The sequence below is a fragment of the Babylonia areolata genome, chromosome 26 (genome assembly GCF_041734735.1).
Source record: "Babylonia areolata isolate BAREFJ2019XMU chromosome 26, ASM4173473v1, whole genome shotgun sequence".
NCBI lineage: Eukaryota > Metazoa > Mollusca > Gastropoda > Neogastropoda > Buccinidae > Babylonia > Babylonia areolata.
The window spans coordinates 37,111,094-37,125,825 of NC_134901.1; the positions used below are offsets into that span (position 1 = coordinate 37,111,094).

Consider the following 14,732-nt stretch of genomic DNA (forward strand, 5'->3'; position numbering starts at 1 on the left):
GTGATTTTAAAGGACAAATTTTGTGATGCTGTTCCAGACAAGGACCTGAACATATCGCTGTCTGCAGCTGATTATGTGAACGCATCCTTTCAGGGTAGTCCTGCAGGTGAGAACCCCAGTGTGTCCTGGTTTTGTTATTACAGTGCTTTACTCTGTCCGTGCCCTCCTCCTTCTTCTTCTTCTTTGTTCGTGGGCTGCAACTCCCACGTTCACTTGTATATACACGAGTGGGCTTTTACGTGTATGACCGTTTTTACCACGCCATGTAGGCAGCCATTCTCCGCTTTCGGGGGTGTGCATGCTGGGTATGTACTTGTTTCCATAACCCACCGAACGCTGACATGGATTACAGGATCTTTAACGTGCGTATTTGATCTTTTGCTTGCGTATACACACGAAGGGGGTTCAGGCACTAGCAGGTCTGCACATATGTTGACCTGGGACATCGTAAAAATCTCCACCCTTTAACCCACCAGGCGCCGTCACCGAGATTCGAACCGGGGACCCTCAGATTGAAAGTCCAACGCTTTAACCATTCGGCTATTGCGCCCATCTGTCCATGCACTCCATCTCTTTAGTGACCTGGCGTGTGTTAGCATCCATGTGTTATCATTGCTCTGTGAGAATGACCGCATCCCTACAATTAGCAAACTGAAACTGATAAAAGAGAAACTAAGCTGAAGTTTGGATCATGTCAGTGTTACCATGTTAATGTTTTCCAGAGCTGAAGTATGGATCATGTCAGTGTTGCAGTGTTAACTCATTCTATACTGCTCGATGACTTCCTTAATTATACTCTCTGTACTGGCTGTTTGTTAATGTTACAAGAAAAATATCTAAAAACAAATGGAATTCTATACAGCTGTGAAATTTTGTGATAATATCAAGAATAGAATGGACTAACGTTTGGCAAAGCTTCAAAGCGCTCACTTAATTAGTGATTGATTGATCATATTTTGAAAAAAATCGGTTTTTTTCACAACTGACATAAAGGGGGTGAGTTTTTCTTATACATGTATAACAGAAATTTTACAAATGTGGTCTTTTGTAACCATCGACACTTCCTAATTGTAGATTCACACAAAACTGTTTACCTATGAACTATGAATTTTTAAACTTGCGATACGCTATTGTGTACCACAGTAACAAAGCGTTGTATACATGAGGTACGCTATAGCGTACCTTAGTATAGAAAGAGTTAATGTTTTCCAGAGCTGAAGATTGGATCATGTCAGTGATACGATGTTAATGTTTTCCAGAACTGAATTTTGGATCATGTCAGTGTTACTGTGTTGGTGTTTTCCAAAGCTGAAGTTTGGATTATGTGTAAGTGTTACCACGTTCATGTTTTCCAGAACTGAATTTTGGATCATGTCAGCGTTACCATGTTCATGTTTTCCAGAGCTGAAGTTTGGATCATGTCAGTGTTACTGTGTTGGTGTTTTCCAAAGCTGAAGTTTGGATTATGTGTAAGTGTTACCACGTTCATGTTTTCCAGAGCTGAAGTTTGGATCATGTCAGTGTTACCATGTTCATGTTTTCCAGAGCTGAAGTTTGGATCATGTCAGTGATACGATGTTAATGTTTTCCAGAGCTGAAGTTTGGATCATGTCAGTGTTACCACGTTCATGTTTTCCAGAGCTGAAGTTTGGATCATGTCAGCGTTACCACGTTCATGTTTTCCAGAGCTGAAGTTCCTCCCTTGCAACTACCAGACGTACACGGTCTCCCTCCAGTCCATGGTGGCTCTGGTCTGCACCACTACGGGCACCAGCTACAGCAGCGTTGTGTGGAAGAAGCGCACCTCCTCCTATTACTGGGGTTACAGCACGTTGGCCAGCTGCTACAGTGGGAAATGCACCCACAGCTCCAAGGCGGTGTTTGTCACCCAGCCCAACACCACCACCAGTGTCCTGTACGTCAACCTGCAGCAGTTTTCCAGCAACAAGGTCGACTTCAGATGCCTGGCAGGGACCTCCAGCACGACGTGCCACATTCTTTCAGTCTGTGAGTGATTAGAGGGCAAGAATGTTGCATTTGAAGGAAACTTAAGTGAAAGCAGTATACTGTCAAATATTCATAAAATAAAAATAGATAAAAAAATAATAATGAAGAGCAGAAACGCTATTGCAGGTAAAATTATTTTTTGAACATCTTTAGAAGCTTAAAAATAGCCTGATATATATATATATATATATACAGACCTTGTCCTAAACAATGAAATATTGTATTGTGTAACTCTTTCAATTCCTAAAATGAAATACTTGTGTTCAGCTGAAGTGGAAGTTTTCTCATATTTGTTTGTTGTATTACTGAAAAATATGGGTTCATTGTCATTACTCTAAAAGTGTGTGCCTCTGCCACAGCAGTGTAGAAGATGTGAATGACAGGAGTATTGTGAATGAAAAGGTGATCCGTGAAAAGCTGTTGATTCAGTCAACTGCTCAGAATTGTGAAGAGAGCACCAAGAGAAAGTGGAAAAACTTGAATGAGACGGGTTGATGATCTCTTTAGAAACTGTCAACTCATTCAGTGAAGCTACATAATCAACTGATTTAGAACAGAGAACCCTTTTGAAAGTTAAATCATCAAATGAACTTGAATTTGATATTTTCTGAGAAACTAAAGAGAGAGTACTGCATACACACGCACACGCACACACACACACACACACACACACACTGAGCATTAAAGAAATCTGGAAAAAGAAGAAAGCATGGGTAAAAATTCACTGACAGTTATCAATGGAAATCAGAAAAAGGACTTTGTGATGTGACCAAACACTGATCGCGCCCTGTGAATGCCAACACTGGGATGGTGACAGATTAATCCAGTTATGGGTTGTGTATGGGAGGTTTAGCGGAGTGGAAGGAATGCCACTGAAACAACACAGATCATGGGACTGATAAAAAAAACAAGAGAGGCAAGGCCTTCAAGACTCACTTGTGATACACTGGGAAAAAAAATCAAAGCTTTTTATGCATTGTGTATAATTTCAAAATGTAATGTTTAAGATGAGAAAGATCAGTTTAAAGTGAATTAAGTCCCCTAGCATTAATTACAGAGTAATTTCTCTTTTTTACTATCTGCACCAAAACGTTTGCAAAATAAATAAAACTTCCATGCTTAGCAAAAGAAGTTCCTGTTTGAACAAAAAATGATAATAATGACTGCTCTTGTTGATGGGTCAGAATATCAGATCAAAGTGCCAAGTTTAGAGAATACAAAAAATATAAATATAACAGTAAATGCAGTTTGCATATAATTAGGCTTCATTTTTTATTTTTTTGTGCCCATCCCAGAGGTGCAATATTGTTTTAAACAAGATGACTGGAAAGAACTGAATTTTTCCTATTTTTATGCCTAATTTGGTGTCGACTGACAAAGTATTTGCAGAGAAAATGTCAATGTTAAAGTTTACCACGGACACACACACACACACACAGACAACCGAACACCGGGTTAAAACATAGACTCACTTTGTTTACACAAGTGAGTCAAAAAGGACTGAGTGATGTGAATTGTGACATGTTTGGGGGGTGTAAGATCTTCAGTTTAACGTCTATTAAACTGGAAGCGTTATCAGACAGAAAGAAGAGAGGTAGTGGTTGAAAGAGGGGGAATGCTTGTGAATATTAGTGAAAGAAAGTGTGAATGTATGTATTAGAGGAAATGAAAATAAGTCTACTGCACCAGCCACCGTGGCGAAGTGGTTAGCGTCGCGGACTGACGGCTGGGAGGACGTGGGTTCGAATCCCAGCGGAGGTGGGTTTTTCGGCCCGTGGCCGGCTCCTACACAGAGTTGAGTGTGCTGTGGGCTTAAATGGGGAGACTGGGACCACACAGTCGAGTGTCATCCACTTCAAGGATGTGTCTTTGGGTGTGTTGCTCTAATTACCTGACCAACACTGCAATTGTCTGTATCTCTCGGGCCTGGTTAATGCCGGGATATCATTATGACAGGAAGCGTAGAGTACAGCCTTGTCATGCAGTCCCAAACCAAAATGGACCTCCATAGCAACATCGTCATCCTCCTCCTCCTCCTCCTCCTCCTTCATCGTCATCTGTATAAACAAAATAGTCTCAAAGTCTGTGGCCTTTCATGCCCTGCTCTCATGGTGACCTCAGTTTTGATACCCCTCCACTTCCGTGCTTGGGGTGAGTCCTGTCAATGTCATCAGTGGCGGCAGATTCGTGGGGGGCTGTTGTTTGAGGGACGTGGTGGCGGTCTCCCCTCTGGGAGGGACGCTTACTCTGTCTGGCTCTGCGACTAAGCCATTATTGTCGTTAGTAGGGGGCTTAGTAGGTGGTGTCCTAAGTACATTAAAACAGAACAGGCACTACTGAACACCACCGAAGAAATATAAAAGTTGAAAGAGATGGTGGTGTGTAATAGATGAGGTGAGTCTTCTGGTGGCGGCGGGCTGCTCTAGGGAGAGAGGAGCAGTGTCAGTGTGCAGAGCCACAGATGTGGGGACATCGCTGCACCCTGAAGATCACCACCCCGTACCCCAGTCCCCATAGTCTGTGCCTCAGTGTTGCCTCTGATACCCTGGGCCACCAGTGTGTTGCCCTCATGGATGATAACTCCACTCTCTACACTGAGGGGGTGGAGAAGGTGTCCCCAGCAAAAAAAACGCATGGCAAATTTATTGGCAGTTCTTGTTCTTATGAGAAAAGGCAAAAGCATTTGGGCAGTGTGTGCGTCACCTCGCCATTATTTGCAAGCATATGTGACACATTTTAGCGGGTCTCTAGTTCAATCATTATTACACAATATATATACAATATACTTTTGGATGGCTAAGAAAGTGAATAACATGTATAGTGTGTTAACTCATTTTTTCAGTTTTTTTTTTGGTTTTTTAAAATTTTTATCAGGATGCTTGGTATCATTTTGCAACTATTTTCGGCAGAGTGGTCTAAGTGCGTAGGCCTCTAAATTCATATCTGAATAGTTGTCTAATGTTTTGGGTTAAAATACAAATTGTAGACCCCCCCCCTTCCCCCTCCCCCACAGCCAAAAAAAAGTGAGTAGGTTGCAATCAGAAATAAGAAAATATGTATGTACCTGCTGACAGCACCATAAGTCATGATAAAGTGAATGCATTAAAATAATATTGTAGTCTATGTGGGATCGTTCTGGTTCTGGTCAAATACATGGTAACAAATTTTGAAGAAAAAAAGAAGAAAAAAAAGATGAGGTGTTATAGGAGGGAAAACAGGTGTTTTGGGGGTGTTTGTGTGTGTGTGCGTGCGTGCATGTGTGTATATATGTGTGTGTGTGTGTGTGAGTGAGCATGCGCTTGCATGTGCACGTGTGTGCTCATATGCTTATGTGTGTGGACCCTGCTTGATCCAGCCAATACGTTTTTTTGTGCCAGTTTCTTCACCGCCTTCAGACTGTCAGATCAACATTGATGCCAACAACATGACGGTGTCAGGGAGTTGTGTTGCCAACAAGATGCTGGCCAGTGACAGCAGTTACCTTTGCAGTTGGATACAGATATTCAACAACCAGGTATCTGCTCATAGTGTCGGAATAAAAAGAGCACGACCAACAACACTAGCATCTACACAGATACAGACAGACAGGCAGACAGAAAGATTCAAACACACACACACACACACACGCACACGCTCGCACACACACACACACACACTGTGACTCACTCTCTCTTACTTACACACAAATGAACAAAAGAACCAGCAACTGTGAACATCTGAAACATTAATTCTGAAGTCTGAATGGGTTTGATTTGGGTTTGAGATAAAAAAAAAAAAAAAAAAAAAAAAAAAGGGGGTTGATTTAGAACATTCTACAGAGATGTTGAAATTTTTTTTTATTTGAAAAAAAAAAAAAAAATCTTTATCGGAAAAAAGTCCTTGCCGAGCGATTGGGAAATTTCTCCTTGCTTGAGTAGTGGTTTCTCTCTGGTTCGAAGTCAAGAGCAGGTAGCAAGCCCGATGAGCACTTCATAGTGCGAAAAAGCTGTCGCATTCTGTGCAATCCAACCTTCCTTTTTTGTATTTTGTATTTTGTATTTCTCTTTTTATCACAACAGATTTATCTGTGTGAAATCCGGGCTGCTCTCCCCAGGAAGAGCGTGTCGCTACACTACAGCGCCACCCATTTTTTGTATTTTTCCTGCGTGCAGTTTTATTTGTTTTTCCTATTGACGTGGATTTTTCTACAGAATTTTGCCAGGAACAACCCTTTTGTTGCTGTGGGTTCTTTTACGTGCGCTAAGTGCATGCTGCACATGGGACCTCGGTTTATCGTCTCATCCGAATGACTAGCATCCAGACCACCACTCAAGGTCTAGTGGAGGGGGAGAAAATATCGGCGGCTGAGCCGTGATTCGAACCAGCGCGCTCAGATTCTCTCGCTTCCTAGGCGGACGTGTTACCTCTAGGCCATCACTCCACTGGAGGTACATTGGACCAACATGGGCATAAATGAGAGTTTTTTTTAAAACCACCACCCCACCCCAAATGCAAATGCAGTTTCAAAGGTTAAAAGATTAACCAAGACTGTTTTTTGGTGTGTTCTCCATTACACTGTGGAAAAACGAAGACATCTGGGCCTGGATTTAATGTTTGATCTACAATTGTGGAGTGATGGCCTAGAGGTAACGTGTTCGCTTAGGAAACAAGAGAATCTGAGTGTGCTGGTTCAAATCACGGCTCAGTCGCCAGTATTTTCTCCCCCTCCACTAGACCTTGAGTGGTGGTCTGGACGCTAGTCATTTGGATGAGACAATAAACCGAGGTTTTGTGTACAGTATGACGGGCGCAATAGCCGAGTGGTTAAAGCGTTGGACTGTCAATCTGAGGGTCCCGGGTTCGAATCACGGTGACGGCGCCTGGTGGGTAAAGGGTGGAGATTTTTACGATCTCCCAGGTCAACATGTGTGCAGACCTGTTAGTGCCTGAACCCCCTTCGTGTGTATATGCAAGCAGAAGATCAAATACGCACGTTAAAGATCCTGTAATCCATGTCAGCGTTCGGTGGGTTATGGAAACAAGAACATACCCAGCATGCACACCCCCGAAAACGGAGTATGGCTGCCTACGTGGCGGGGTAAAAACGGTCATACACGTAAAAACCCACTCGTGTGCATACGAGTGAACGCAGAAGAAGAAGAAGTGTGCAGCATGCACTTAGCGCATGTAAAAGAACCCACTGCAACAAAAGGGTTGTCCTTGGCAAAATTCAGTAGAAAAATCCACTTTGATATGAAAAACAAATAAAACTGCACGCAGGAAAAAATATAAAAAAATGGGTGGCGCTCTCAGTGTAGCGACGTGCTCTCCCTTGGGAGAGCAGTCGGAATTTCACACAAAGAAATCTGTTGTGACAAAAAAGAAAAATACAAGTACAGATCCAAATAACATGCATCATCCAGTGAGCCCAACAGGTGATGATGTGGTGTCCAGTTTTTAAACTTGGGATTGACTGCCAAGAGTTTATATATGTGTATATATATATATATATATATATATATGATTTTGGAAACTATTCCAAAACAAGGTCATGAAGCCTTGTTCTATCTTGAGCGATGTGAACTGATAGAACTGAAAGGGACACTGTTCCCAAGTGCAGTGTTTTGCCATTGGTTTATCACTGAATCAGCATTTCTTTCACTTACCTAATTGTTGTTAGCTTTGTTCTTTCTGTTCCTTGTATTCTTTTGAAACGTTTATTTCTTTATTGGTTGTTTTATTGGGTTTATTTTCTTCCTTTTTTTTTTTCCAGACAGAAACCAAAATCCAAGGTGATATTACGAGATCGTCGTACAAGACCCCAGGAAGCCTGAAAATGTTTTACAAAGCAACGTGTTCTTTCTCCGTGCCCTTGTTCATCGTTGCGAACAGCAGCATGGCTTTCAGTGTTGATTTTGATCCCGGAGAACAGTTTCTTGTTGCTTCTGTGTCAGTCGGTGAGTTCATCTCGCTGTCGGAAACTTCTCCTCACACTTTGCAGCTTTGTATGTGCGATTATTTGTACAGAAGAATGGGTCTTTGGTGAGTTCATTTTGCTGCCAGAATGTGCTTTTCAGACATTGCAGGTCTGCATACGATATCATTTGTACAGAAGAATGGATGTTCTTTAGTCATATCTTGTTTGAAAACAGTTCTTTTTAATACTGTGTATTGCTCCTGTAGTTCGTTTTTGTTTGATTTTTGTTCGGAAATTATTTCACAAGTGTTTATTTGACCTGTACTGTGTATTGCACCTGTTGTCCATTTCTGCTGATTTTGTTAGGAAATGATTTCACATGTGTGTATTTTTGACCAATCACTTTTGTACTTGATTATTTTATGCTGCTGGAGTTTATGATTCTTTACTCAGGATGCCACATGCAGTTATCACAAACTTTGAAAGATAACGGATGGCCTGGTGGCTAAATGGTGAAGACAGCACATCGGGTGGGTTAAGGGTGGGGATTTTTCCAATCTCCCAGGTCAGCATATGTGCAGACCTGCTGGTACCTGAACCCCCTTTGTATGCATGCGCATGCAGAAGATCAAATACTCATATTGAATATCCTGTAATCCATGTTAGCATTCAGTGGGTTATAGAAACAAAACGTACCTAGCATGCACCCCCCCCCCCCCCCCCTGAAAACAGTATGGCTGTCTACACTGCAGGTAAAAATAGTCATACATGTAAAAGCCCAATTTGATGTTTGAGAGAGTGCAGGAGTAGCAGCCCATGAATGCAGAAGAAGAAGAAAAATGAGAACCATGCCAGCAGGGGTGGCAGTCAGGGTCCACTGAGTTGTCTCAGTGGCAGACATGACTCGGGTTTCCACTTCATAGATGAGTTTCATCACATGCCAGAGAGATAGCAATGACTTTGAAAAAGTAGTGATTCAGGTTTTTGCTTCATGGATAAGTCTCATCACATATTACAGAGATAGCAATGACTTTGAAATCGTTATACTTTAGGCTTTTGCTTCATAGATAAGTCTTATCACATATTACAGAGATAGCAATGACTTTGAAAAAGTTCTCATCACACATTACAGAGATAGCAATGACTTTGAAATAGTTATGATTCAGGTTTTTGCTTCACAGATAAGTCTCATCACATATTACAGAGATAGAAATGACTTTGAAATAGTTATGATTCAGGTTTTTGCTTCATAGTTAAGTCTCATCACATATTACAGAGATAGCAGTGACTTTGAAATTGTTATGATTCAGGTTCTTGCTTCATTGATTAGTCTCATCACACATTACAGAGATAGAAATGACTTTTAAAAAGTAGTAATTCAGGTTTTTACTCCATAGATGAGTCTCATCACACATTACAGAGATAGCAATGACTTTGAAATAGTGATGATTCAGGTTTTTGCTTCACAGATTAGTCTCATCACACATTACAGAGATAGCAATGACTTTGAAAAAGTAGCGATTCAGGTTTTTGCTTCATAGATGAGTCTCATCACACATTACAGAGATAGCAGTGACAGTGAAAAAGTAACTAGCAGACCAAAGCTGTGAAGACAGTGATTACAGGATTCTGAAGAAATTTAGCCATGGGGACATGGGTCATAGGATTCTGAAGAAGCTAAGCTAAATCCACACAGAATAAAAATTGTAGTTTCCACGCCACCATTCCCCACATGTCAGTGAACTGAGCTGCCTGGAACTGTACCTTGTTTGAGAGCCATGCAATCAGTACTATGTTGACACTGGTTGCCTGGGGGAAATAGAAAAAGTTATTATTGATGTGTCTGATGAAAACATTCTCAGACTTGTGTCAGTATACCATGGCATACAACAAGCGTCGATGCACACTTACTGTTGAAAGAGAAGTGGTGGGAATGGAGGTTGCGGTGATGACGATTTGATGGACTTTGCAGATGAACACCTGAACATGACAGTGGAGGAGTCGGAAGGTGTGAACGTCACCGTGATACCTGGTGTACCTGAAGGTCAGTTGACATCATTGTGTGTTCCATCAAAGTTTGTTTATGCTCAAACCAGTTTTCCAGGAAGATTGTTTTTGATGGACTGTACTACAGTCTGATGATGGAGTCTCCCGTCGGACCGACGGATGAGTAGGCAGGCAGGCTTATCTGTCGGAGAGTGTCCTCATATGGAAGAAGAGGCTGATTCGGGATGCACAGCACTTCCCACAGGTGTTGCAAGGGAAAACAATCTACTACAGTCTACAATGTTTGGATTAGCTCTCAAGGCCTGACCAGTGGATTGGTTTGTGCATAGGTTTGGTATCTGCTGCTTTTAGTTCACTTTTTTTTTCCATGACCAGTGCATTGGGTCTGTGCATAGGTTTGCTGATGACGGGCGCAATAGCCGAGTGGTTAAAGCGTTGGACTGTCAATCTGAGGGTCCCGGGTTCGAATCACGGTGACAGCACCTGGTGGGTAAAGGGTGGAGATTTTTACGATCTCCCAGGTCAACATATGTGCAGACCTGCTAGTGCCTTAACCCCCTTCGTGTGTATACGCAAGCAAAAGATCAAATACACACGTTAAAGATCCTGTAATCCATGTCAGCGTTCGGTGGGTTATGGAAACAAGAACATACCCAGCATGCACACCCCCGAAAACGGAGTATGGCTGCCTACGTGGTGGGGTAAAAACGGTCATACATGTAAAAACCCACTCGTGTGCATACGAGTGAACGCAGAAGAAGAAGAAGGTGTCTGCTGCTTTTAGTTCACTTTTTTTTCCTGACCAGTGCATTGGGTCTATGCATAGGTTTGGTATCAGCTGCTTTTAGTTCACTTTTTTCAAGTATGCAGTGATAACATCAATTACAAAGCAAAATTACATAATTATCTACTAATATGTTGTGTTAAGCATCCTGCAGAATTAAAGTCACAAGTGAAAGTGTATGTTTTTGTTTGAAACTGGCTGAATCTTGCTGTGTACTACAGCTACAAGTCAAGGCATATTCATCATTGTACAATTCAAATATGATACTACATGTTGCATTGCAAAGAGATGGAATATACTATTCTGTTCCCACTACCTAGATACCAACTTATGTAAGTAATCAGAGGCATGTATAACTGCCATGCTGAGCAGAATTGTTCATATTTCCCAAGAAAGGAGCTTTTATTTTGAAGCAGATGTGGTAAGGCATATAAGCATCAGTTCACACATTTTGACATCTTGAAACTGAACTTAAACAGCAATCATAGCTTTCTTTTGGGAAACATGCTTCCCTGGACATTGAACTAGCACAGAAGCACTTGAACACACAGTGTAGTATAAGTTAGTTGCCATGACAGTAAGCTTGCATCAAGAATACAACACAATATTTACACATGCTGCTTAGCATATTTAAAGCAGTCAAAACAGACACTGACGTATCTTTAAGTTGTTGCACAATTCAGCAGTACTTTACTGCTCAGTGTATTTGAGCAGTTTTGCCAAGCTTCCATCCTTGTATTTGTGAAGAGACATGATTTCAATGTTTCTACGGGGCTCCAGCCAAGGGGGTTTCAAAGTGAAACATAGCATCATACTGTCATGTTCATACAAATAGTCAGTGCATGATCAGTGAATAAGCTGTATGATTTTTGTTTTGATGACAGCTACCACAGTCGTTCAGTGTAGTGAAAATCCAGTGACGGTGGACGTTCCGGAAGACAGCATGGCCCAAATTATCTGCCCTGACACGTTTGAATCGCTGAGGTGGGTTTACAAATTCAACAAGTGGGGCTATGACAGTTCGGTGGCCAACTGCGACTCCACCTCCTGCACCCAAGACCACTATCGAAAGGACATGCTGGCCACCCGACCTAGTTCCTCAGAGTCTGCTCTGTTTGTTCATGTCTCTGAACTGAGAGAGAATGTCATTGACTTCATTTGTACGTCTACGTCTCCACATCGATGGAATTCAAAGTCTCAGACCTGCAGGCTGAGAACTGTGTGTGAGTAGCTTCAACAGTGTTAGCAGACATTGTGGTGGTGGTGATGGGGGTGGTGGTGGTGGTGGTCATGGCAGTAGTAGAAATATTGATTAGAATTTAGATAGCTGCAGAAGGTGGAGTATTGGATATTTCAGCGGTGGCCTGTATGATGTATCTGTTCTGGCTTTCTCTGGCAGAGATCGCTTCTGTAGCTGTCCTGTGTTCAGTTTGTAGGTTGGATGATTTTTTTTTTTTTTCACATCTGTGAATTTCGAACAAATTTGGCAAATTTGCTTTGGTGTGATAAAGTGCCTGTTGCTCAGCATGAATCAGATGATTATTTCTCAAGGACGATGTTCACAAGGACAAGTGACAAACTATAGCTCCTGGTTATCAAATTATTTGACAGAACAGTTCACCCTGCTCTTACGTGCGGTTGTGATATCCGGGGCTTTGATGCATCTGATATTAGCTTTGATGTATATCTGACTCTTTTGCAACTGAAATTTTACCAACTAGTTCTGAAACTTCACTCCACCCAATCTTTTATAGCACTTGGTGAAACTGGAAAGTTTCCTGTGTCTTGTCTGTAAAAACCAGAACCGTAGTGTTTTGGCTTAACCCATTCAGTCCTGGGGAGTTTACAGCCTTGTCATATTGATGAAGGAAAAACATAGAAAATATACTGTTTTTTTCCTCTGAATTATGTGTAGATGCATTCAGAAATACTGTAGAAGTAAGTTCCCTTTCATTACAATTTATGCATATGTAGGAATGTGGAAACTGTTTTGAATAGACAAATTTTGGTGCCAGAGCAATACTTGCGCGCAGGGCTAAATGAGTTAACTCATTCTACCCCACAGCTACATGCCTGCTACAACTTCCCTGGGGAGACCGCTGCAGGAAAAGTAGGGTTGTTCACTAAAATGGCAAAAATTGATGAAGAATTGTTGATTTAATTGGTCAAACAAAACTTCGTTTATATGCTTCCGGAATCCATAAACAACTAAGTTTATAACACCAGTTGTACCAGGCAAGAATAAACGAAATTAGATTAGTGTATTGGTATGAGAATACTCGTACCAGGTCCACAGGGGAAGTAGAATTCTGGAGTAGAATGAGTTAAATGTGTACATCAAAGAAATATTGTTCTGTGATCCAGATTCCTCACCACCTACCAACTGTCGGTTTGAGGTGGACGGCAACACGATGACTGTGTCTGGTTCCTGTGACGTGAAAAAGGTGTTCAGCAGTGACCGAGTCATCAACTGCACCTGGATTCAGCGTTTTGAGAATCAGGTAATGTTTACGTCTGTTGTTCAAAGTGTTTGTTTGGATTCTCTCTCTAGCGGAGTACGGCTGCCTACATGGCAGGGTGAAAATGGTCATACACGTAAAAGCCCACTCATGAACATACGAGTGAATGTGGGAGTTGCAGTCCACGAAGGAAAAAGAAGAAGAAGAAGATCCTCTCTCTTTCTGTGTCACTTTCTCTTTTTCTTTGTCTCTGTCTCTGTCTCTCCCTCACTCTTTTTGTCTCTCTGTCGCGTTTTGTCTTGTTCTCTGCCTCTCACAATACCAGAAGTTGCCATCAAAACTTTATTGCACATGTCTGTCATTTAGTTTGAAGTCTTAGTTTTTGTTTGAAAACACGAAGACGTCCAGGCCTTTCATAAATACGAGGTTTGTCCCGAAACCATTAAGCTAGTTTGTAATAAAAAGAAAAACACTACCATTTCTTTCAGTTTTATGTGAATGAAAAACGTGTGTAATTTCTTACACACACACACACAACACACACACACACACACACACACACACACAGAACTATATATGCGCACCTTCACGTATGTGAACATGAATAATGTTCGCATTTGATGAACATTTGTATTTAAACCTGACAAGCTTGAGAACATTCACACCTCTAAGCCTGTACTTCAATCTTGTCTCTCTTGTACTTCACCCTTGTCACTTCACCCTTGTCTCTCCTGTACTTCAGTCTTGTCTCTCCTGTACTTCAGTCTTGTCTCTCCTGTACTTCACCCTTGTCTCTCCTCTACTTCAGTCTTGTCTCTCCTCTACTTCAGTCTTGTCTCCCTTGTCTTTCCTGTACTTCAGTTCTCTCCTCTACTTCAGTCTTGTCTCCTGTACTTCAGTCTTGTCTCTCCTGTACTTCAGTCTTGTCTCTCCTGTACTTCACCCTTGTCTCTCCTGTACTTCAGTCTTGTCTCTCCTGTACTTCACCCTTGTCTCTCCTGTACTTCAGTCTTGTCTCTCCTGTACTTCAGTCTTGTCTCTCCTGTACTTCAGTCTTGTCTCTCCTGTACTTCACCCTTGTCTCTCCTGTACTTCAGTCTTGTTTCTCCTGTACTTCACCCTTGTCTCTCCTGTACTTCAGTCTTGTCTTGTCTCTCCTGTCAGTCTTGTCTCTCCTGTACTTCAGTCTTGTCTCTCCTGTACTTCAGTCTTGTCTTGTCTCTCCTGTACTTCAGTCTTGTCTCTCCTGTACTTCAGTCTTGTCTCTCCTGTACTTCAGTCTTGTCTCTCCTTCAGTCTTGTCTCTCCTGTACTTCAGTCTTGTCTCTCCTGTACTTCAGTCTTGTCTCTCCTTCACCCTTGTCTCTCCTGTACTTCAGTCTTGTCTCTCCTGTACTTCAGTCTTGTCTTGTCTCTCCTGTACTTCACTCTTGTCTCTCCTGTACTTCAGTCTTGTCTCTCCTGTACTTCAGTCTTGTCTTGTCTCTCCTGTACTTCAGTCTTGTCTCTCCTGTACTTCAGTCTTGTCTCTCCTGTACTTCAGTCTTGTCTCTCCTGTACTTCAGTCTTGTCTCTCCTT

General features: G+C 41.9%; 1 protein-coding gene across 2 annotated transcripts in view; it reads left to right on the top strand.

The window, feature by feature from the left end:
* The window catches only part of LOC143300432 (uncharacterized), a 59,577-nt gene that overhangs the window by 29,502 nt on the left and 15,343 nt on the right, over window positions 1-14,732 (top strand). For both annotated transcript variants that reach the window (XM_076614084.1, XM_076614085.1), the window contains exons 13-19: window positions 38-106; window positions 1,687-2,007; window positions 5,385-5,521; window positions 7,760-7,943; window positions 9,876-9,947; window positions 11,579-11,917; window positions 13,059-13,195. In XM_076614084.1, coding sequence (XP_076470199.1) covers window positions 38-106; window positions 1,687-2,007; window positions 5,385-5,521; window positions 7,760-7,943; window positions 9,876-9,947; window positions 11,579-11,917; window positions 13,059-13,195 — 1,259 coding nt within the window. The remainder of the gene's footprint in view (window positions 1-37; window positions 107-1,686; window positions 2,008-5,384; window positions 5,522-7,759; window positions 7,944-9,875; window positions 9,948-11,578; window positions 11,918-13,058; window positions 13,196-14,732) is intronic.